This window comes from Glossina fuscipes, unplaced genomic scaffold, assembly GCF_014805625.2.
Source record: "Glossina fuscipes isolate IAEA_lab_2018 unplaced genomic scaffold, Yale_Gfus_2 2, whole genome shotgun sequence".
In the NCBI taxonomy this organism is placed as follows: Eukaryota; Metazoa; Arthropoda; class Insecta; order Diptera; family Glossinidae; genus Glossina; species Glossina fuscipes.
The window spans coordinates 6,974,440-6,999,902 of record NW_023998416.1 but is presented as its reverse complement, the minus strand read 5'-3'; the positions used below and the strand labels follow the sequence as shown (position 1 = coordinate 6,999,902).

Here is a 25,463-nt window from a genome sequence, read left to right as displayed (position 1 = left end):
CTCTCTCTCTCTCTCTCTCTCTCTCTCTCTCTCTCTCTCTCTCTCTCACACGAAGCAATTTGCAGCAGGTCATCGCAGTGTTTACCAAATCTATTCTTCCAAAGTAACTTGATCATTAGAAACTTAATTTTTATTTATGAGCGCATATTTGCATTCCAAGAAAGTATAATATGCGAAAGTTCAGTGTGCCTTCCTTCCCTCCATAAGTACTTCATGTACATAAAAACAAGTACGATAATTATATTCTTTCATGACTGAATCTCTTATACCCACCATAGCATTCATAAAAAATGCTTTAAAAAAATGCAAGCAAACTATATCTTCGTAGACTCTAACGTGGGGTAGTGTTCTATATTCGGAATAAATGTTAAAATTAATATCGTTTTTATGTTGTAGTCTGTGGGTAACGAACAGAAATCACGAAAAGCAAAGCTGTTTTCATTTTTTTCCCCGCATAGGCGTTTGGGTGCTGTAGGTATAACCTTTGACAAGTTAGCAAACGGACAGTTGGATTCCAAACTTGAAAATGGGCCAAGAAATTATATACATATAGTTTATGGGGTTTGTGAACAGTAGCATCGTCAATGGGATATGCGTTTAAGCTTTTGCTACGGATTATGATCAAAAGCCATTTTTTCCCCTTTTGAGCAACAGAAGTATCCTCACTTTATGTAGAACTGCAGGCGTGACCTTCGACCGACTTGGTCCATATTCAATACGAAATTGTGTGCAAGAACTTCCAATGTTTCTGCCAAATTTGGCATTACATAAACGAACAAACGACCAGACGGACATATCCAAATCGGTTCAGAATTTGATACTGATCAAGAATATACATAAACAAAATAATAGGTTCAACTACTACGATAATTGAAGAATCAGTTATTCCACTTAAGGCTTTTGATTTACAAAATTCTTGATATTATTTGATCAGACTCTATCAGATCTATATAAAGCTTCGAGCGCCTGAAATCACTTGCCCTAAGTCATACAATTTCTTTATCGGCATAAATGACAATCTTTTTAGTTTCAGAAATATCTTTACCTGGGATCATTACGAAGGTTGAACGTAAATATGTGAGCTGGTCGATGTGAATGCGTTATAAAATATAATTTATTATCCCATAGGATATTCAAAGTGCAAATAGCGTTTTTCATGTAACAGAGTATCCATTCTTGGGAAGAGGACAAATTATCCAATTTTGCTAAACTTCAAGAAGTGGACGTTTACAAGTAGACTGCCATTTGTCGTACCAAACTTCTTCATATTCGTAAACTTTTCCAGCTAATATTGAAGACATATATGCATTGAAGCGCGAGTATTTTTATTAAAAATGAAAATAATATTTTAATACATGCGTGCATGTGCGTGGCCAATCTTCCGAGATTCATTTATAATTTATGTAAGTTGAATCACTAACTCAATTTTTTATTACGAGTTGTTAAGCGAAAGCTTGCCGAACTAATTTATCCTACCAAATTCTTTCTTTTATAAGTTATTTACTGCTTTCTAGTTTCATCACCCAATTAGACGGTTATGTCAAACTTTTGAAATGTTTTCAAAGACAATTTTCACATGAGAAATTTGTGCCAAATTCGTCCTCGCTACTTATTAGCAAATACAAGAATATTTGGTTAACTTTTTCCATTTCGTTCCATTACATTGTTGCGCGTTTGCAAGACACGAACCGTTTTGCCGAAGGCTTTGCATTTCAACAGAGTTGATTCTTTGTTTAACGAGATGAACCTTTGTTTTCTGTTAAGTTGCGCGTTTAACATAGTTGATTGGCGTTACCATTCAAGTTGTTAGTTGGGCACTCAACCATTTATATATATTATAAGTGACTCTGTGCTTTGCCTTTCAACAGGGAATTTAGCGAGGGCGTTGTTTAAAAATTATGACGGTTTAATTCTAAGCTAACTTGTAAAATACAAGAAATTTTAAATGTTCGATATTAACCTTTGACACATTCAATTAGGTAAAAATCTTCACACTTTCAAGCATGTAAGACATTGAGAATCTATGACTAAGAAAATAGGATTACGATCATTTAAAGTCTCTGAAGGGCTAGTCAGCAAACATTGTACGAATATATGTGTACTAGTTATACATTTTAACTCACCTCTCTCTCCATAGGTATTATGCATGCACTGGCACGACATTGAGTGAAAATTTCGCGTCAAAATAGTGGACGTTCCAATTTTGTATGTGTTCAATTATTACAAACATTCATTATATATTGTTTTTGAAAACTTTGAGTTTAAAATTAAACGCTCATACTATACATTATTTTTATAACGAGCTACGTAATGTAATAAGAGAAGCAAATGATAAATTAAATTCATATATGTATATATATAAATATATATATATATATATTCTTAACTCTTAGCATAGAAACAATTTTCCTTTATAATTCCAACCAAATCGTTATTAGAATAATCTTGTAGAGTCCTAACTCACCTGTTGTTCTCCCCCTTGCTAACGTTTTTATTTCTATTATAGGTGATTTGGGTATCGAAAAATGGAACGAATTAAACACCAACGATATGTTAATAACGAAACAAGTAAAGAAACCAACATTTTTACCCGATACTGGATGTATGGAACAATAATTGTCTGTTGAACAAGACGTCTAGAGCAGCAAATTTTCCTTCAACTTTGCTAACATTTACTGGAAGCGTTTCGTTGTAGGGTCTGTTTGTTTGAATGTTTTACGGAAGTAAGCCAAGTGTTTGTTGCAACAATTTCTATTATTCAGAGTGCGTAGCATATTGACGGCGTTCAATAGGCTACTCGGCGCACATGGCTTTATCCGTTACCGCGGGGCTAAAAAAAGTTCTGCACAAATACATCAAATTACAACAAGATATTGGGCTGAACTTAAAGGGAGTCGTGTGCGATAAATCCCAAGGGCACAAGTCAACACTCCGAGGTTTTGAAAACGGAGTGTAAGTGCGAAAAGGAAGAGATGGAAGGCGGTACAAAGTTCGCCTCATCCACGATTATAAGCCATTGACCTTACTTAATAACGATGCGACCCGCAGTTAACTGCTCCAAAGTACACAGATATGAGCCCTTCTGCGAACAGTATAGACGTAGCGTACAATGGAATTAAGAATACGATTTAGCCTGTCGAAGCCATAGATATACATATATATATATATATATGTATGTCCTTGATGAAGCTAGGACGCATTGAACCGATTTATCTGCAACCTGCATTTGTCTGTCTAAAAGCAAGTGCTTTATTCTTTTTTCTCCTGTCGCTAGCCAAAAAAAATATTAATAACAATAATGTTGGAAATAATGTAATTGCTATGGTAACCGACAAAGTAAAACATTAAAAATGCCTAATGTGACAAAAGTAAGAAAAATGATTATTTTTATCGGAGAAGCAGTCTCAGTGGAAAAGTACGGAATCGGCTTAAATATTATTGAAATAAATTAAAGTTCGACTCGTTTGTGTTTTCCATATGTGAAAAAATTGTATTATTGATGGCGGAAGTTTATATTATTGGACAAATATTGAAAGCTATTGATTTTGAAGCACCGCATATCTATTGCAAGTGGAGTCTGCAGTCCGGTAAAATACCATACGTATAATAAAAAAAATAGTATTACACAATAAGGAAGATATATTCCCTAAAACTGTCAGGTAGTGCTTGGCGAGTTATAGAAGGTGACGCTCTGGGTCAAACCGTAATTGGAAATAATAGTTTAGAAAACTCTTCGGACTTTTGTCATCCGTTGGATTTGCATTTGGGAGCAGCTTCCGTGCAGGGTTGGCCTAAGTTACATGTCGAATTGCATGCAGTAAATGTTTTGAATAAAAGCTGGCCGATCGGTTACGGATTCGCACACATTCCTGCGCGGCCAGGATATCATCGTTTAGAGATAAGAACTTGGAAAATTGCCCCGACCAGTTGGTACGATAGTATAAGAGAAAAATTCGGTGGCGGTGGCTTGGCTTTATGCAAAGAAGATTTGATCTACACGGGAATCGAAAGGTACTATTAGGGATAATGTACAATGCGAGCAAAGCACGATACGTTTACATTTTTTATTTTATTTTTTTTTTTCAGATATAAGTTAAAGACTATATCGTCCGGTATAGTTATAGTCGATATAAATTTAATATTATATAATTTTGCAAAATTTGGTGTAGAATTCAGCTAATCATCGGCATAGATCATGCACTTCGTCTTGTTATTAGTTATGTTTATTTCTTCCTCGAAGGCCGTAAAAATAATCCTATCTAATACGGCAGCTACTACCGCTACTACAGCTATGACCACAACTGTAGAATCGGCGTTCAACACTCACCATACAACTGAGGATGGTGACGATCTTCTAATTAACACAGCAACATCCACTTTTCTCCTAAGTACCGTTACCGAAAATGTATGGCCAGAATTTCCTCCAAAAAAAGCCACCGAAAAATATGCCGCGACTTCGACAACACCGAGTACTACAACGCAATCGCAGCCCATTGAGGTGGCTGGAAACAGGAACGAGACAACAAGGGATTTAATAAAAGATGAGAGTTCTGAAAAGTATTCCAGTGCTTATTGCTTTTGTGATCTGCGTTTAGATGAATGTGATATAAATTGCTGCTGTGATCCCAATTGTCATCCAATGGTATTTAAAAGTTTTGTATGCTCACAGGACCCTTTATTCGAAAAGACGTACAAAGGGCGTTTCGAAAATTTCAAATTACATCAAGGATTACCGACTTGTGAACAAGAGAACAGTTGGTTATGTATCTTCTGGTCCAATGCCCATAAGCATAAGGAACAGGAAACTGTACGTGAACTTCAAACCGTATTTGTTTTAATAATCAAGTATAATATTTTCAGGTAAAAGCCATGCGTTACGATACCTCGCAGTATTACTCTTGGCCAAATATATTAGAAGAGAAAAGTGAAGAAGAGGCTCATGACTTTTTCAAATATGGCGATCCATTGCAAATTGTAAACATCAACACTAGCTATGTAGGAAACTTTGGTGAGACAGAATGCTGGAAAACATGAAATGGCACAAATAATTTTTCCCGTTAACAGATCTACCGTCTAACTTTGAGTCTCCTTATTGTCGGCACCAAGAGCCATTGCGTCATTTAATGGCTTTTAAACGGAGTTGTATAATGGCACAATACGAAGAGCTGATCGAACTGCAAGAATCGTTTACAAATTTCAATCAAAGTGCAAAAATCCTAAGCAAACCTGAAACCAACAACAACTTGAAAAATTTTACAACTGACGCCGCAGAAGTTCGAATAGTTGTTTGTAATGTAACCTTGGACGCATGTATTCCCAACGCAGATCAAATGCGGGAAAAGGGAAATCTCAAACATGTTCTACTGTCTAAAATTAATATAAAAATATTGCATAATTTTACGCACATATCAGGGTCCGTCATCGAAATGTGGTATAAGAACGCGGACTTTGACGAGAATACAAGCCCAACTATGGACTTATGGCTCAATATAGAAGTTGATTTTTACAATAGAAGCATAGAGGAAGTACTTTACAATGGATTTAGGGAAAAGACAAAAATTATATCCGGTCCTTTGGGTTATCTAATGGATCAGCCTGTACTTGTGGCAAAATATATGCCCTACACCTTAAGTTTGCCTCTTGCACCTGATAATCGCATATTAAATTACTTCCATGAGACCGCTGAAACGAGTAACACATTGGCTGTACTAAGAAGACATAATGGCTGGTGTCATAGGGATAAGAGTCCCCAGAATCTCGTACACTTTGGCATAAATCTAATGATTTCTTGCAAAATGCGGTTGAGCGACGATATTCTTCGATACAAAGAGCCGGGGAAAATGAATTTCTCTTCTCTCTGTGTACATCTGAAAGAGCAAGCACAGTACCAACTAATTGGTAGTGACCTAAATCAAGAAGATTTAGACAATTATTTTGTATCGGTATTGGGTAAGCCTCGTAATCAAAGCAGTAACTGGTTGCCACTACAATTGTACAACTTTAATTTTAATCCGGCAGTGGGGCAATACAATGAACAAACAAACTCTTTTATATGTCACAACATTCAGTTAAGTCTCTCATATGAATTTTACATGGCTACGGAACATTTTGATGGAATACCACATCAAAATACAATTAAGCGAGCTGCTATCGCTATGGGACAACGTCATGATTTGGAATTCTCCCTAGATGAGAACATAGAAGTTCCGCTAGTCACAACCATTCGATTTTACGATGCAAATGCTCTCGCAGCATCAAAAGGTAGCAATATTAAGAACTTGTTTAATGTAATCCTAGTAATAATAATTTTCGTTTAATATTCATTTAATTCATCGTCAACAATATTAATATTAATAAACTCCTTAAAAACAATTAGAAGAACATTAAACGTGAATTTAAACACAAAAGTTACATAGAAAACCTAACTCACTGAACTAAACTCTTCTTCTTTAATCTGTTTAAACCATTTATTCGGTTTGTAGAAACGATGTCCTTTTCCACTTTTACATACCAGCACAGGCGATAATTGTCTAAAATTATCCGCATTTTCGAGCTTAGCTTAAATTGCCATTGATTTTTTATCCGACGGATTTTATCGACCAATTTTTTTACTGCACGGATATAATTTTTAGTTCTTTTTTTCTTTTCGTTTGCACTAAACCATTATCTTCTTTCTTATCTTTAAATAGATGCTGAAAACCTTGTTCTGGAAACATAACCAGAAAGCAATCTCCTAAGATAAGTTGCAGCAATTGCTTGCACCCTAAAACATGCAGCCTCTCATCTATTGTCTCACAGATGGTAGTAGTAAGGAAATTTTACTTCTTTGATAATTTTCAAAAAATAAATCAACAGTTTTGCAGTTAGAAGTATTATGAAAAGTTCCAATAAAGATATATTTTTGTAAATGTTCAATCACTATCCGGCCTTTACTCTCCATAGACATAACATAATATTCCGGAATATAAGGGCATCAAATTTTTCTTGATTTTTTGTGATCGCTCGTCCGCTGGGTTCGCTAAATGTTGAAATTCAGTTATACTGAGATTTTTGAAGTTAGTCGAGATTTTAAGCCCAAATGCGTACATCGTTTCCTGCGGATATATTAATTAGTTACTTTTGCTAGTATTCGTTTATATACTTACAAAGAACTTTAAGCTATCTTCCGTTAATCACATTCATTGCAGTCATTATAACACGCAGATAATAAAACTTCCTTTATAAGTAAAACTTTAAACGCGTCCAGTATATATCCAAGCGTGAAACTTCTGCCAGCCAAGGATATTATCAATTTCTCCACTTCGATCACTGCATCTCATTCTAGTAATTTACACATATATATTATGACTGATATATTGATAGGAATTTTTAAGTTTATTTGATAATTCCTTTGTATGAGCAATTTCAAACTCCACACCTTTCCCAGTTTCCACTTGCTTAGCTTCCATGAATGAATCAATATACCTTCCTTCGTTATTTTTAGACAGATTATGTTCATGAAGAGGAATAACATCGAGATTTAATTCACCTTGGATTAGGACTGCAGGATGAAAATGACGAACATACAAATTCAGTTAGGGATGCTGTTGTGACAACGCTTGAGTCCGTCTGTGAGTCAAGTCTCATCGTAAACCTCTGCATTGAGGCAAACAACGCTTCTCCAACAAGTTCTTCAGAATCATAATATCTTCAGAAAATAAACACAAAGCGAATCTTTAAAGTTTCTAGAAATTTTAATTAAATCTTTCGTTGTGGTTATTTTGCTTACACACAATACGCGTCATATCCAATTTGTAGTATTCTTTTATTGCAGTTTAAAGGTAAGTGGAATTTTTTAAAAAAGTAATTTTCCTTCAAAGGGTTCCAGTGCCTTGTATAATTCCTAAAAGAATATTCACTTTTTAACGGCATAATCATTTCAGCTTTCTATTCCCTGGGCAAATCCCAACGATCTTTGCAGAACCATAGTATTTAGTTAACTTACATTTTGCTTTGTGTAAACAAAACAAATCTTCTTCTTCTATCTTTTTGGTTAGTATTGAGAAGTAATACTTTTAAATCAAACCTCCTTAAAATGATGTAGGACATACATTCGAAAATTGTATAGATAGATTTTAGAAGGCGTTTAATTCCTCATTTCAAAAGCAAATAGTATTTTTAGAAAGAACTAAAAACTTTAAGAAATCTCCGAGAAAAAACATTTAGTTTCGAAAAATGTTGGAAATAACCAGATGTTCGAGATCTTTGACTGCCACTTTTAAGGGAACAACGTGGTTACAAAAAGCCGTGCAAGGTATTTCGTTTTATTTTTCCAGTTCTTAACATTCCCAAAGATTACAAATTGACAAACGATTATATTGAGACTAAATTTTTTTGTTTTCCTAAAACTATCTTCAGCTTAATATTGAGTGTGTCAGAAGACGAAAAAGTTGTACTCAATGCGAATCCGGAAGAATTTCAAATCACAATGAATGAGATATTCAAAAAGAGCATGGAAAAGACAAATGCAGTGCGTCTTCGATACAAGTGACGGAAAATATTTTAGAATAAAAGCATCATAAGGAGAAAGTACGTATCATTTCAGCACCAATCATAATTATCTATTTTGGGATATAGTTGAACCTATGAAGACATGTAAGGTCTAACGCCATTAAGCATTAGCTCTACAAATGCGTTATTCCTATTTTTGGGACGAAACATCAACTTGGCGTTTTACGACATCTTGTGGGAATTTGCAGAGAAACAAAACAAAAGAGAAAATGAAGAAGAAGATTACCCACTTATTTTAAATGTTGAAAATATTTACTAATTTAAATTTATTTTGTACAGTTTAATTTTTTTTTTCAACACTTTCTATGCAGTATCTGAGTATATGAGATGATATGAATTGAAAGTGACCTAAACTTTTTAAACAAAATGCCTACAACGGGTACACTTTTATTTTGAGAATAGAAAAAATCAGCCTCACCCACTCGCTATTATGGAGCATCAAAATTTAGTTTCTTTCAAATTTTTTAGGGTCAAGATAATGAGTACAAAAGGTTGATCACAACCGAATATAATTTTTTTACTTGTTATATTTTGCGATTTAAAGTTTTAGTTTATTTTATAAAAAACGAAATATATACTATTATACTATTATACTATATTATTAAAAATGAAAAGCAGGCAACAAAGGGCATTTATTTTTAAATTAAAGTACATTTGTCAAGTCAGTTTAGCTAATCATTTTGCTTTTTTTTTAAAAGCGATAAGAAGTAAACAGACTATATGTCAACATAGGCAAAGATGTATGGCTTTTATATCGAGAAATTTTACAAAAACTTCATAAGAAAAAAAAATGTTAAAAACAAGTATGAAAGTAACAAAGTTGTGAACAAAAGTAGTAATTAATTCTCTACTTCATTAATCAACCAAAAACTGACTTGTTTTTACATCAATGTGCTTAACGTTGCTTTTCATATATATATGTTTACATTTAAGCCGATGTCTTCATTTTTACTTTTGAAAATGTTTCTGCTTACGTTTCCATATTTACAACTTTTAGAATGTAATTTTTAAAATTATCACCATTAATTCCGATTGATTTTTTATCTGACGGATTTCATCGACCAATTTTTTTTTTAATGTATAACAATTATTTTCTTTAATTTCTACCATATGAAACGAATCAAATTGATGTACCCCCCATTCAATGGATGTTTTCAATATCCTGATACTATGGAAATACAAAACTTTGGGTTTGTTTTGCACAGATCTTCAGAGAACTCCGGGTAACTTTGCATTTTAAAACACCCTGTTAAGTTGAAGCGGTTGGTTGGAAACTAAAACTTGCAGCCCCTTATCCATGGACTTGTAGGTGCAGTTGTTGGAAGTGAGATTGTAATTCTTCGAAAATTTATAACTCTCTCCACTTATATTTTTTGAAGAAGAATTTAATAGTTTTGTAATTGGAATCTTATTCAGAGAAATATCCTCACAAGCTTTTGGTTTTTTAAAAAATTAAAAAAATTAAAAAATTTGTAATCAATCAATCGCTATCCGAAAAGCACTTTTTACACCCACAACATCGCGGAGTCTAAGAACATCAAAATTTTCTTGTTTTGTGTGATGACTCGTCGACAATAACGGTTCGTTAAATATCGAAATTCATTTATACTGAGATTTATGAAGTTGGTTGACATTTTAGGCCCAAATGCGTCCATCATTCCCTGCGGATATTTAGATTAGTTTCTTTCGCTAACATTCATTTATATACTTACAAATAACTTTAAACTATCTTCCGTTATTCACACTTATTGTAGTCATTACAGCACGTAGATCATAAGGTAATTTGAAAATTTCCATTGTAAGTGTAAGCCTTCTGCCAGCTGAGGATCTTATATTTCCAATTTCTCCTTTTCGATCGATCACTACATCCCATTCTCTCACTTGCTTACCGTCCACAAATGAATCAATACATCTTCCTTCGTTATCCTCAGACATATTATGTTCTTCAAGGGATATAACATCGAGATTTAATTCACCTTGGATAAGGACTGCAGTATGAAAATGACCAGCATACAAATTCAGTTAGGGATGCTTAAGACCGCTTTTACTGCGCGGAAATCTTTGAGCCAAGTTGAATCGTAAACCCCTGCATTGAGGTAAACAACACTTCTTTGATGCTCTTCCTGAGCAAAAACAAATCGGATAATTACATTTTTTTTTTTTTTGGATGTTGAGTTAGGTTGGACTAAGCGAATAAAATTTGTGGCTTATACGTGCAAGGAAACATTTTGCTTGAACTGTACTATTTAAATAACTTATATTTTGCTTTGTGCAAACAAAATAAGAATTCTTCTTCTATTTGTTTGCCATGTATTGAGAAGTAACAACACATATAAATTTCATCATTTTAAAAATGACTTAAGACACACTTCAGAAAATTATGTAGAATTTAGAAAGCTTTCAATTATTCATTTGAGAAGCAAATAGTATTTTTCAGGAAAAGAAAAAACTATCAGAAAACCCGGAGAAAAAAAATATATTTTCGAAGAATCTGAAATTTAAAAAACGTTGAAAATGGCCAGACGTTCGAGACCTTCGACTGCCATATTCAAAAAAGCAACATCGTTACAGAAAGCTGATTCAGCGGAAATCCGCCGTACGAACATTTACTCGTCGTCAATTTTAAAAGCCCGTGCCGAGAGTATTGAGCGACTTAGCATTGAGGAACCCAGAACTTGCCAACAGAGCGGTGCGAGCGCCTTGTATACAGAATTAAAAGTTAAAAATGAACAATTGACACCGCATTCCCATGTCATTGAGACGGCGCAAAAATGGTTGAATTTGGAGGGGAAAAATAATCGTATGCATAAATTCCCTCTAAAAACCATTTTACCGAAAGTTCAAATGACTCGTGTAGTGCTAAAGAAGCATTTGCCCCGTGATGTCGAAGTAGAACGTCGAAGGAAGCAATATGCAAAAATCAATTTGGAAGCAGAATTTGAGAAAGCAAGCTTGACTGCAAGCGAGTTAATGCCCACCGAAGAACAATATTACATACTATCAGAGAATGCTTTTGAGCATTTTTTGCCTTTAAGTTTTTTTGATGACTCCAATTATGATACACATTCCCCCACAGCCTGGCTAAAATTAGGACAAATTGAAAGTGGCGAATTTTACCCTTTACCCGCAAAGGCATTCCTGCCGGTAAATCAGAGTTTAATGGACTATCAGTGGCAATTCGCAGCTATCCAAAGCTATGACGACGACACTGGTAAATGGACAGCTATGAACTTATCAGATGAGCACGTGTATGAAGTACCTAAAGTACAAGTCATGTTTATGGCCGAAAATCCATATATTTTTGTTGAGCGCCTGAAGAAAGCCGTGCAGGTACGTAATGAGGCCGAGACTGTTATCATGCTGGAAACCATAGTTGACTGCGTAATGCTACAAGATTTAAGCGAGCTACGTATTTATCCTAATAAGTTGGTGGATAGGCTGATGAGTAAAGTAAAAACGGATCCTACATTTTTTAATCAACTTAATACGGAAATCTATTTAGTTTTCGAGCATTTAATGGCCTGCTACGAGTTTGAAAAGTTCGTTAAATTGCTGCCCAAGGAGTTTCCAAAATTTACCGGCGACGTAATTCGAAGTTCCTTGCCAAAGGCATTTCCTTCAATACTCAGCGACAGCGAGCGACGCTTGGTTAAAAGTTTAGATATAAAGCTAAAACAAAGGCGTACGAGCGTCTTAACATATTCACTTTATTATACTAAGGGTGGCATAGAAGCTATGCAGAATGTAACTCAGGAATGTAAACATATTGAAACGATGACGTTATTTTTGATTAATTTTGCAAAGCCTTTGTTTTTAAATGATTTCCTGCAAGCTCAAGATCAAAACAGTTCACATGTTTCTAATTATCTGAAGTCGTTTTGGCCTTCAAAAATTTCCGCAGGCGTGACAATTGTTTTAAGAGCCTTAGGTAAAGGCTGGTTGGACATAACTCTGGACAAATGGAGCGTGTATCAAATGTGTAAGATTTCTCGCTTTATTCTGCAAGTAAAATTCCGCATGCAAGAATCTATGCATGTTTTATTGGAGAAATCGATATCAAATTTCACGCAATTCCTTTGCGACCCTTGCATGCAAATGCTTAACATTTCCAACGATTACAAATGGACGAACAATTATATTGAGACTGAATTTCCGTTTCCTAAAGCTATCTTCAGCTTAATATTGAGTGTGTCAGAAGACGGAAAAGTTGTATTCAATACGAATCCGGAAGAATTTCAAGTCGCAATGAAAGAAATATTCAAAAAGAGTTTGGAAAAGACAAACGCAGTGCGTTGCATAGACGCGGAGACATTGATCAATTTAAGATTTGCCCCCAATCTTTTCATACTCACTGTCGAGCTGATAGAAGAATTGTATTTGGAATGTGATGAGCTTATGCAGAGATGTTATGCAAAGGCGGTTATACCACTAATCTCTTATTCCCGTAAATATGATCATTATGTGGATTTCTACCTGCTTAACGTGCAACAGTATATGCAAAATTACAAAGCAGCGAAAAAGTCTTCGATGCAAGTTAAGACCGATATTTTGGAACACAAGCGTCAGAAGGAGGAACTACGTGTCACTTTGCCGCCAACCATAATTATCGGCCCATTTTTAGTTATAGTTGATCCGATGAAACAGCATATGATACGAAAAAGGATAGAAATTGTTAAAAAAATTTTTGAATATTATGTAGATCGTATGTATGATATCAACGAACATTTGATAGAACGGTGTATGGATATTTATAATAAAATACATGAACGACCACAAAGTATAGAACATCTGTACGATATACGAGAATTCGCTCAAACAGTGCCCGAAGTAGTGGATCAGGTTAAAGCCGATACACAAATTATGGTCCTGGAATACGACATGTTAGATTCTTTTTTCTACAATTTGCCTGATCATCAATTTGCTATGAAGTGGGAGGCTGTTGCTTGGCCAAGGACTATCATAGAGCGATTGTCTACGTTAAGAGAAGAGCAAAAAGTCGACATTGAAGATTTCAAGAGACTGCACTTAAGCGAATGCATTGGTTTCGAAGAACGCCTAGAATCATTAAATGACGAAGTTCAGGCCTTCTCGCTAATGTTCATTCCTGAAAAGGTGCTGGAAACAGCTAATGACGTAAGCAGTACAAGATAATATTTTGCGAGTATACAAATTTACGATTTTTTTCTTTCGAGTTACAGATTAAGAAAACATGGAGAACTATTAAGGATTTGGAAAAATTGGGTGAAACTCTCAGCTATCGTCAAGAGCTTTTCGAATTGGAGCCATTATCATTGGATTTTCTAAACAGTATTATTGAGAGTTGTACCCCATACAAGAATCTTTGGTACAGTTGTCTAGATTTAGTCAAATTAGAAGAGGCCACTATTGGCAATCCGTTGGTTAACGTTGAAGTGGATGAAGTTTGGAAATCCTTGGAGACTATAAAAGAGTCCCTGGAAAAATCGTTAATAGTGTTTGAAGAAAAACCGGAAATACAAGATGTGGCCACTTACTTTCTAGCCCAATGGGATATGTTTATACCTAAAGTTAGAGCCATTGAAGATATGAAAAATGAAAATTGGCTTTTCTTGCATTGGCAAGAATTAGCAAATCGTTCTGGTTTGGATATTAAATATTCTTTGGCTATGAATTTTCAATATCTGATGCGCAAGGGTATAATGGATCATTTGGACTTGGTTCATGAAATTGCAGTAAAAGCTGTAGATGAAGCAGATGCCATACGTCTGGCTATGGAAGAAGAGGAACGACGTAAGGAAGAAGAACAGCAGGCTTTAATTCTACGCAAGGCAATGCGTAAATGTCGCACAGACATCCTGTAATGAATTGATATAAATTTTTTTAATTCGCTCTTTTTTTTTTTTTTGCCTTTTTTACTAATATAATTCTGCTATTTTTATAAATAAACAATTATTTTCATGAAAACATGCATACCGGAGAATGCCCAAAATATCGCATAACCTGGGCCAAAGTTAGAAAACTTAATTTACTTATCAAAAATGTTATTAATTTTTGGTTTCCGTCATACAAGAAAAAGTGGATATTGTACTTTTTCTCCATACAGGGTATTGTTTATCATGATAACCCTATGTATGTTAGAGACTAATGTGTAGACTTATGTGATCCCAACTCCCTACCATTAATATTTTTGCTAAATTTGCTACTATGGATTAATTCTTGTCGTAATATAAAAGGAATTCAATGTTTTTCTGAAGAGCTTATTATTCATGAGATACCACCTTATGCGGAGCAGATTTCAAAAAATAAACCCATTGGATTCAAATAGGGTCCATTTAACTTTTACGCCAAATTAATATCGTGAACAAATTTTTATTATAAAGCATTAGCAATTAGTCCTCTTTGGCAGAACCCTTACAAGCAGTGAGAGGAGGTCCAAAAAATTACCCCAGCCGAACCAAATTTTTTACACAACACACGCTGAGTTTTGTCGCGAAATATTGAAAATTTGGAATTTTTTTGGAATTGTTGAAAAAACGGGCAAAATTGACGACGCCTAGACAATGTTATTGTGTGTGTATCAAAATTTAATTTTTTGTCAATACCTTTATAACGCGTAGAAAAAAACTGCAAATGTGCCATAAAGTATATAAATTCTTGACCAATTATGAACTGGAAATGGACCTAAGCATGTTCGTCTGCCCATTTGTGCGTCTGCCAATCTGTTCATCTGCCAATCTGTCCGTTTGCCCATCTGCCTGTTTGTTCGTCTGTCCATCTATCCGTCCGCCCAACTGTGTAGTAACCAAGTTGAACATTCGCAAGATGAAGATGCCAACTAGAAATTTGCAAAAGACTTTGGAAGTGGTCCAAACAGGTCGAACAACTCGCCTACAACGCCCATAGACACGTCTATATAACCAAACCCTTAGTTTGCCTATTTTTTGCTTGTTGCTTTTAAACTTCAACAACTAAGCGATATAAATTTCCATAAAATTCTTCTAAAAATATAGAAAAAATCACTCACGCCCAGCCAATACTATAGAGTGTGAAAATTTAATTTTTTTTCTTACAGTAAACCTGTTTTAGGATACCAGTGCAGCGGATTAAATGATTCGTTCACAACCGAATGTAATTTTCTTACTTGTTGATTTTCCATTTTCCCAATTGACAATTACTTGTCCATTTCTGTATGATAGCTCCCGCATACTTTCTTTACAGTTTTGCTTAAATTGTTTGTCCTTTTTATATATTTTCAAAGCGAGGTGTTATATTAAGTGCACTCTACCGATTTTACCAACTAGAACTATCGATCAAAGATTCCGATCCGTTAGTTTGTTCTTTGCATGTCAAGTTCGAATAAATATTGGAAAAGATTCATGTCGATATTTAATGAGATCAAATTCAAAGGAGGAAGACATTTCTCTAAAAAGTTTTAGACTTGAAAACGATGAAAATTCGTATACGCCTGTCCCTTTCCATCATGTTGACGCTTGCCAAGATCCTTCGGGGGGAAGCTTGCACATTTAGATACATGTGGAAATCGCGGTGGAAACTAGTATGTTCTGTCCCCAGTTTGAACGCATGTGTGAGTCCTGACTGCTTGGTACGGCCTTGAGGCGGGTATCGTGGTGGTTGTGGCTTCTATCAATCCTAAATTATTAGAGGTAATGATAGGCCTCAACACTGGGTTTATTGAGCCATACACAATAAAAATAAATATCTGGTTTCTCCGGTGTAGTTCAGGCCCTTAGTTAATAGGGATTCTTTAACTCTGCGGAGGTCGCCGGTTATGCAAAATTAACCTGTGTGTTATCGGGCACCGCGGCACCGATAGTGGCCGGTAGAAATGTCTCCTGCTAATTAGTACTGGTTCAGATCGATGCAGTTGTGTTGAGCAGGTCAGCGGCTCTGCAAAGATAAAGAATTTTATCAAAAAATTCACAGAATTTATTAGTGCACCTATTAAAAGGAAGATGATCTATTTAAACTATCTGCCACTGCATTATGGGAATCGAAAGTGAACATTAGCATTGATACAACTTCTAATAGATTTACATCACATTAATGCTTGAAAACAATTCTCGTCAGAAGTTCAGGACATGCGTTTTAAGTTTCTGTAAACGTCGTGAATTCATTTTAATCATTGGCGGTTTGAGGACAATGTTTAGTACTTACATCTGCAAAGATTTACATAATCAAATATAATATTTTTTTATGATGTTTGCTGAATCCAGTAATATTATCGTCCTTTTCTTTGGTGATAGTTGCACTTAACTGCATACGCTTGCCTATGTTGCGATTATATAGTAAACTGTTTGTAGTTGAAAAAACGATTCCTCCTAATGAAGCTGAACGTAAAGGTTTGCCTTCTAAAGTATATTTTCAATAATATATATTTTCAATAAGTTAAGCACTTCTCCTGTAGTTAAATGTATTATAAACAAGGGTAAAATCTTTTTTCAATACTTAATTACAATAAATTATAATATATTATATATAAATTTTTAATATAAAATTAGCCATTGTACGTAGAGTGCAGTTTGGTTTTTAGGAATTTATTATTATTATTATTATTATTAATTTCGCCACAGAAATAAATTCTAAGACTAAACTCTTAAAAGCACTAGCATCTAAGGCTATCGGCTTTTATTAGGAATTTAATGAAAAGCATTGCAGTCAACTTTGATGTAAACCTAAGTGGATAGAAATTTATTTCATTAGTATGCGGTATTTGAAATTGTAAACGCAAAATGAAGTAACGCAAAATGTTCGCAAGAAAGAATTTTGCTTGCAATGGATTTATATCAATACAATTGCAAAGGCAACCCAATTTCTTTCCAAGATTTATTTGAAATTTTCAGAAGGCATCTTTCGAAGAATTCTAAGGTTATCTATAAATGAATAAAATATCGTTAAATTAAATAAACGCAAAAATTATCGTACTCTTGGGTTTCTTCGTCTCCCGTTTTTTATTCAATCAATAATTATGTGCCGAGGAACATATGGGTTAGGGATTTGGACGTGTTATTTGATATCAGGTTCATTCTTCATATTGTGTCTTCTGTGAACAAACCTAAGTTAAGAGATGAATGAAAGAATTCAATGACTCGTATTTATGTAAAGTTCTTTATAATGTGATTGCGCGACACCTTACTATCTACTTCTTATTGATCGAATAGAGTCCGTTAAAAGAATTTCTCTTCTCTTTGTTTTAAGTGACTTGTCTTGGGATACCGTTACAATTCTCTCACCATATAAAAGTCGTCTTAACCTTATACGATTAACGTCTTCGTTTAAGAGAAGGAAAATGATCGGTATGATTGTTGTGGGTAAATTGATTCGTGTTTGGGTTTCCACTTCACACATATTAACTAAACTTTGTTTCGTTCTTAATCTTAACATTCCGAATCGGTCTCAGAAGATTATATATCCATAAGACTATCCCATTGCTGCAGCAATTACCTGCCGTTTCGTCCCCTCCGTTTCCTGGGTAAGTTATATAACAGTAGTTATTACCAAGTTGGTCCTGATTCCTTTAATGTAATCAATAATAAATTGTTAATGGCACTTGTAATCTATGAACTGTACTATGTACTATATAAAATTCATATATTGAAGTAATTACAACAAGAAAAAGTGGCGCACAGGACGCAACGAAATCTTGATTTTTTTTCGGTTAACAACTTTTAACCTGCAATCGATATTTATCTTAAGTTTAAGAGAATTTTTCGTTAAAGAGATTTACATTTTTTCTGTAAAAATAATGCCAATCCGTTACGTAATGTCATTGCAATATCTTATGAGACTTAATAATGTTGACGAAAACTATATTTAATGCTTGCTCTTAAACATTATTCTTGTTCTTATGAATGTCTTTATGGGCCCGCATTAATTCAATTATCTTAGAGCAATTTTACAGGTATCCTGATGTAATTATTCAGTAACTATACTGTTTGCAAACTATGCAAATTGAGTTAATTGTTAAACACAATTTGGCAAAAACATCTGGATATAATTATGCGTATATCCGTCCGCATACGTACCCGGTACACTGGTGTTAAAAAGTATACACGCACTTCCAAAACGTTTAAGAATTTTTAAGATAAAATGATGTTTAAAGAAAAAACATTGTACGTATAGAGACGTTTACGTATATGATATTGTCCATGGAAAATGGATTCAAATTTTGGATACATCTTATGGTCCGAAGGTAACAAAAAATATTTTTTCAATAAATCGTCTTTGAATTCGAGGTACGTGAGGTACGGCAACAATAGTTCAGATGCAACTAATACGAACGATTGCGTTAACGAGACGAGCGATAGTACCGAGAGTGAAGGTAAACTGAATATTGCTGCTACGAGTTATATTAACGAAGAAATAAAAATTTTGATCCGAAAATTACATTAAAACAACCAAATTTGAAGTGCGTTTTATCGTCCTGTCTGTCTTACACTCCAAAAAACACAATAATATATACTTAGCTATAATATAAATCAAAACAATGTGTACCTTGTTATATCGAAACCAACGAACTAAAAGTAAATAAAGAAATGAAAAATTAAATTAACTTTCAATTTTTGTACGAGAAGATAAGTAAAAGCGCTACAGTTGGCCACGGTCTACCATTAACCGATTTTATCAGTATTCGTCAAAACACCTCATTATGCCAAACTTCATGAAAATATCTCAAGGACTGCGACTTGTATGTATACACCGGAATACAAGACGGACAGGCAAGTTTAATTCGATTCTGAATCGATTGACATAATAGAAAGTAGGTCTACCTTAAGTCCCTCTTGAGTTGCACGAACAAGTCTTGAGATAAAACGACCTATCAGCAAAAGTTGTCCCTTTCAGCCATTTCAAAATAAAACGATGTCTGCAAACTTTTTAATATCACTGTATCTTATTTGTGCCGTAACTGCGTGATATGGATATAAAGTGAATTCACAGTAAATTTGTTTTGCATAAGATTACGATTGTAACCCTTTTGATATACGTAGCAGGAATCTCTTTCCCAATACGCTATGTACTAGAAATATTTGAAATGTCAGCAAACTCATATGAATCAAGACCGCATGTGTTGGATCATTGCAGGAGCATATTAATGCTCCTTGTTAGCACATCAGTAATTGAGGACTAATTTTGAGCATTTAGTGCATGAATTAATGAACAGAACCATATGCATGCAAAGCAAATAAAAACATGTAAGAAAGCTATATTCGGCTGGGGCCGAATCGCGTATACCCACCACCATTAATATGTTTAAAATCCCATGCTTTTTTTTGTGGTTATAAATAGCTGAGTAGAATAAACTTGAATTTCCTTCTTTCAGTTTACGAAAAGATATTGTTAAGGAACATTTAATCCACCACATCAAGAGGTGGGCAGGCAGGTAAGCGAAGGAGGCAAGCGACACAGGGGATGTATGCGAGGTGTGCGAGATTCACAAGACATAGGCTTGACAAAGGCAAGAGACAGGTAAGCGAGGCAGGTACGCGGGGCAAGCCATGCATGCCAAGAGACAAGCGAGAAACAGGCAAGAGACGTGTAGAGTTAACACGCTTCCCTTGTTGCCCTCTACTCTCCAAGTCCTTTTACTTCATACGCATATTGACGGTATTGTTAAGAAAAAATTAATCCGCCATAGCTCCGGTGTCCACCATATTTATTGTAGAATTAACGCATTGATGAATGCGCAAAATAATTTGAAACTTTCCGTCTTCTTTACCTTATGGTTACTAAGCATACAACTCAAAAAATGTGAACTTTGCATATAAATAATTGATATTTCCGTTAAGAAAATTTAGCAAACTTCAGATTTCTATCTTGAATAATTGGTGAGTAGTGAGGACCAAAACCAACGCTTTTTGCTCAGAGGAACGGAGTTGTGTTCACTAAACGCTTTGTTACGGGCGTGTACTGTGGCCAATTTGGTCTATATCAACCTGCGTCTAGAAACAAGTAATGTTTCTACCAAACTTGAAGATGTGATGTGTAAAATAACGCACCATACACACAAACGGACAGACATGACTTAATCGATTCAGAATTTCACATTTATCAGGAATATATATATATTTTACAGGGTCTCTAACGCTTACTGTTGGACTTCCGATTTCCAATGTTTCTTCTAAATTTGAAGTCGATAGCTTCAATTTTCTTGCAATACTTTCTTTCCTTTCAACGTATAGTTCGATAGCAACTTTGATTTCGAGAGAAAATTTGAGATTCACTCTCTTTTACTCTCTCCATTTAGACGCTTTCCTAGTTCACTATTTCCTTTTTATTGCATGACGATAACAGTAGGAAAACAAATTTTCATTGATCACGCAAGAAAATACAAAAACTTGGTGGCTGCAGCATTTGTTTGCCGGCTGATTGTCAGGCGTTAATCCGTGTTGAGCACTGCTCGTCCTTCACCAATTTTTCGTTAGATGTCCGTTAGCCCCTAACTACGTGAGTCGATCCGCTATGTCGTTGTAAGTCTCCTCACCATGCAGCTACTTTTAGCTCTCACACCGCACTGAATAGTACAATAGCGGAACTACTGCATATCGTCCATTATGCATAATAATTGCAGTAAATATAGTAGAGCAGCCTCACTCTTATTTCTCCTTTCCCGCATTCTCCTGCATATCAGTTAACAGATATGTCCGCGATATGAAGACCGCTTACTTTTTGAGGTATAACTAGATACACAAAGGGATACACATGCTTAGATCGATTCAGACCGGAAGACTTATCTAGAATGTACAGACTTTGAGAGGTTATTGAAGCCTTTTTTCTGCTTATATCAAACGTTTTAATATATTGAATACATTTCCGCTTTTGGGTGGTAAGTGCAAAAATAGTTTTTACTTAACGACTTTTGAAAATTAAATTTGCTTTAATAATATTATATAACCAATTCAGAAAATTCAATTAAAATTTGTGTGTTTTTTTGTTTAGAAAACTTTTAAAGAGTAAATTGCTTTTTGTTGTTGCTTACTATTTTAAAATAAGTTGAGGATATATTAAGTTTATCGTATCATTTTCAACCTCAAGATATATGCAGTAACGCTTTGTTAAGGTATTTGATAACATATCTCTGGCCATCTGCTTATACTTACACCTACCTAATCTGAAGCATCTGTGTATCGAATACAAGTAACGAAGGCTAATATTTTTAACAAGCAAAGGCACTTCGTTGAAAGTGAAAACATAGATAGTGTTGAATATAAAAATCAGATTACTTCAGTATACATGTATTGAACGAATTTTAAAAATTGATTTTATTTATCGCTAAGCGTGTTTTGTGTTTCTGACTTGGACAGTCATTATACTGCATTGTCGGCCACTTGAAATTTGAGCAGCTTGATACATGCGCGCTTACTTACGCACTGAGGCTTAATTGTAGCGCTTACATTCTATTCCCATACTCTATTCACATGTATGTTGTTATGGAAAAAACAATTAATTGCGTTTAGCCAACAAATATTTAAAATCTAGATGCTGAGGAGTGAAATAAATGCAGTTTTGCCAATTTTTATACCCCATACCCCTTATGGTGCAGGATATATTAAGTTTGTGCAGATGTGTGTAAAATCCAGAAGGGCTTAAGACAAGCCCACCCTTTGTTATGCTGATCGATTCAGAATCATTTTCTGAACCGGTTTAAGCTTTCCTATCCGGCTGTCTGTCTCACGTTTGTCCATCTCATTTTGTGTTCAACCTATAGGTCGCAATTTTTGAAATATTTTGTTGAAATTCGGTACACTGACATGTTTCGACTCAACTACGACCCCTACCAAAAATAATTCCGAACAATCTCCTTTTTCCACCAGCCTCCTTATAATGCCATTATTGCAATTTACAACATTTTTCGACAAAACTCGTTGTGTAATAGCACTTTGTCCTTCTAAATTGGTATGAAAAACTTTGTCGTTTCGGGTATATTTCTCAATCCCCTTTCATCCAACCGTTCCTACGAAAACCGAATCTTTATTTGGTAAGGAGATCTAATTTTCAATATTTCATGGTGAAAATTGTTTCATTAAAGTAAATTGACAAAGAAATCACTCTTACCGAATTTGGACCACATCTATCTTCTTCTATCTTTTGGATACCACTGCGTATAAGAGTTCTCAGAATAAGAATTCTTTAGATCCGTTTATGCTAAAAAGACCTAATTGCTAAGTGGACCAAATTTGAATCATCTTGGCCTCTTTTTTGGACCCCGCTACATGTGAGGTTTCTCATGCATGCTAAGCCCGTCAGAGGAAGACTTGCTTATGACGAAAATTGATCCGTAGCAGCAATTTAGCAAAAAAATGAACGGCCGGGAATTTGGATCACATAATTCTGTATATTACACCCAAACATATATAAGGCCATCATGAAAAGCAAGTCCTTATATGAAGAGAAAGTATAATTTCTTGTTTTCTATGACGGAAACCGAAAAATGATGAAATATTTCGGAAGTAAATTAAGTTTGCTCCAATATGCGGGCTTTCATCAAAACTATGCCTTCGGATTTGTTACGTGTTACGAGCAAAACGAACGGATAATTGTACTAATGGAATCGGTGTAGGGTATTTAAGGGTCGGACGAACTTTCTATAATGTTTCCCCCGGGAATTTAACTAAATTTAATAAAAAGCATTCAATCTGCCAACAGGAAATTATTTCCAATAGGAAATTTATGCACCATTTTTTAATAAGAATTAAGTTACACCCTATACCATTTGTGGTATTCTGAAGATTAGAAATTTCAACAAACGTTAAATTTTATTAAATAACTTTGAGTTTCCTTTTTATTTCGTTCAGTTATTGCCATGATGGAGCTCACCGGCATGTTCCGATGATTCATTTACTGACTTTTATATTACTATCAGATCACATAAATAGCTGACACCGGAAATGCATTCGAAAACGTTATAATCTTTAGTTCCGGTTTTAATTCATTTATGCTCTTCTTGGCCATAGTTCACTAGTATAAACGGTTTGATCAAATCTCTTCAAACTACGTTCATAAATTTTTCCTCTTGCAGAATGTTTCACATTCTTCATCTTTTGATATAAGGTTAGAAGAAGTTTGCATATCGTTTCTAATCATTATTTTAATAAAAAGACAGGCATAGGCAATCCTATGCGGGCTGAATTTATCAGATCGCATTTTTTCATTTAATTTTGTTTAAATATCGACGACGGTGGATTATCCTTATGTCTCTACTATTCATGACGAGCCGTTCTTATATCATACGTATTGTCCCATATGCGGACAATAGGCAAGAGAGCTTTACTCAAACATATGCAAGGAAGCTAAACTTGAAAACCGAATAGCGACTCACGACTACTTTCGCTCAGTATCAGATCAGCAAAATTCATATTCGAAGTCAAATGATCACATTTCGAATACCTTATTCTATTCTCTTATGTGTTAACCCTTAAGCTATCTTACCATAAATAAGAGATAAGAAAATAAAAACGCCTACAATCTAAGTGTGGGACCAAAACGAATTTATGACTATGGTGCCCAAAGTGCAAGCGTGTAATACGTTTTTGTGAATTTATACAACAGCCATAGGGACTTCAGATCCCTTCGATGAATCAAATCAAGCAAATCCCCTAAAGATTAATATGGATATAAAAGGTGAGTCCTTAAATGCGTGGATAGAAAACACATATTTACATTAATCCAGTAAATTATTAGGAATGCTTTATAGTCAGAGGTGAGCCCATTTGAAGTCTTTTTTATTGCTCCGAAAACAAACACAAGCTTAATACACCCTTACACCATGAAATAAAAAGAATTTTGATTTAATAAAGATTTGCCCAAAACTAAATTTATTAAGTATCAGTATGTTTGGCTTTTTTTTTTTTTTGGTTTTTCCTTTCAATCCAGGATAGTTTTCATAAAAATTCGAAATCTTACATGAATGTTCATTTTATTTTTATGAACACACTTCTCGTAGCTTTTGATTAGGTGGCACTTTACACGCACATCCAATTAGATTCAATTTGAACGAAATGCGCCAATAGCCAGGCAAACCATGGTTTATGGGTTATACGAAGCGTAAAGTGTCTGATGAAGTCAAAAATTGTATGTAAAGCAATAAAAGTGTAATTAATTCTTGTGAATATAGTAAATATTGATTCGAAAATCCGGCTTATTTTCAATATTTTTTTGGACTACAAACAACTTTATCATTATAGTATCACAAAAAATACGATCAAAGGTTGTAAAGTAGAATTAATCCAATTTATTTATGGACATTTAAAACAATATTAAATTTAAAACAATGGTTGTATTTACTCGTCCGAACGCACAGACATACATGTACATATGCAAATAAAAAGGGGTTTAGCTTATGTCGGCTTCAGCACTTGGCAATAAAGCGCTTGCACAGTACAAAGGGGATTTTCATCAACGAATCGCACATAGTAGCGCATATAGCAACTATGCTCGGAATTAAGAAAAAATGGATATAATGACTATCGTAAATAAACGGTTGGTATGAAATCCACTTTAATCGTTTATTTCCCATTGAAACAGTGCTTCCCATGTAAAATAGCAAAACGTAAATAATACCAAAAAAAAAAAAAAAAAAAAAGCAAAAAATTAACTTAAATTAATGCCGGAATTAACACTGGAAGGCTTGTTGCTGTATATAATTCAGAAATGCTTGCAACGCATAAGAAGACGTATACATACATAAGAACTATTAATTGATGGATTAAACAGTCCTTATTTCCCACACCACTCATAGCAAAGCGTACATTGACTTTGTAGTGATATATGAAATATTCACAACGACTTGTGGTAAATCCACCTTTTATTAAACTAATTAAACTCATATGTGCGTTGACAAAAAAATTTAATGAATATAAAGAAGCGAAAATACTATAGTGGGACACGACGAACCATTAACCACCCTACACCCTTAGAGT

At 34.6% G+C, this 25,463-nt stretch overlaps 3 protein-coding genes across 3 annotated transcripts; all 3 read left to right on the top strand.

Moving 5' to 3' along the window:
* Positions 1 to 2,854: 2,854 nt before the first annotated feature.
* Positions 2,855 to 4,190, top strand: LOC119633543 (B9 domain-containing protein 2). The gene is made up of 3 exons (XM_038027148.1): positions 2,855 to 3,587; positions 3,660 to 4,011; positions 4,087 to 4,190. The coding sequence occupies exons 1-3, from the start codon at positions 3,500 to 3,502 to the stop codon at positions 4,178 to 4,180; spliced, it is 534 nt and encodes a 177-aa protein (XP_037883076.1). The 5' UTR covers positions 2,855 to 3,499; the 3' UTR covers positions 4,181 to 4,190.
* On the top strand, positions 4,172 to 6,317 carry LOC119632868 (tectonic). The gene is made up of 3 exons (XM_038026011.1): positions 4,172 to 4,807; positions 4,861 to 5,008; positions 5,065 to 6,317. The coding sequence occupies exons 1-3, from the start codon at positions 4,196 to 4,198 to the stop codon at positions 6,315 to 6,317; spliced, it is 2,013 nt and encodes a 670-aa protein (XP_037881939.1). The 5' UTR covers positions 4,172 to 4,195.
* Positions 6,318 to 11,064: 4,747 nt separating this feature from the next.
* Positions 11,065 to 14,390, top strand: LOC119632867 (dynein heavy chain 1, axonemal). Its single transcript, XM_038026010.1, has 2 exons — positions 11,065 to 13,683; positions 13,749 to 14,390. The coding sequence occupies exons 1-2, from the start codon at positions 11,065 to 11,067 to the stop codon at positions 14,388 to 14,390; spliced, it is 3,261 nt and encodes a 1,086-aa protein (XP_037881938.1).
* The last annotated feature ends 11,073 nt before the right edge of the window (positions 14,391 to 25,463 follow it).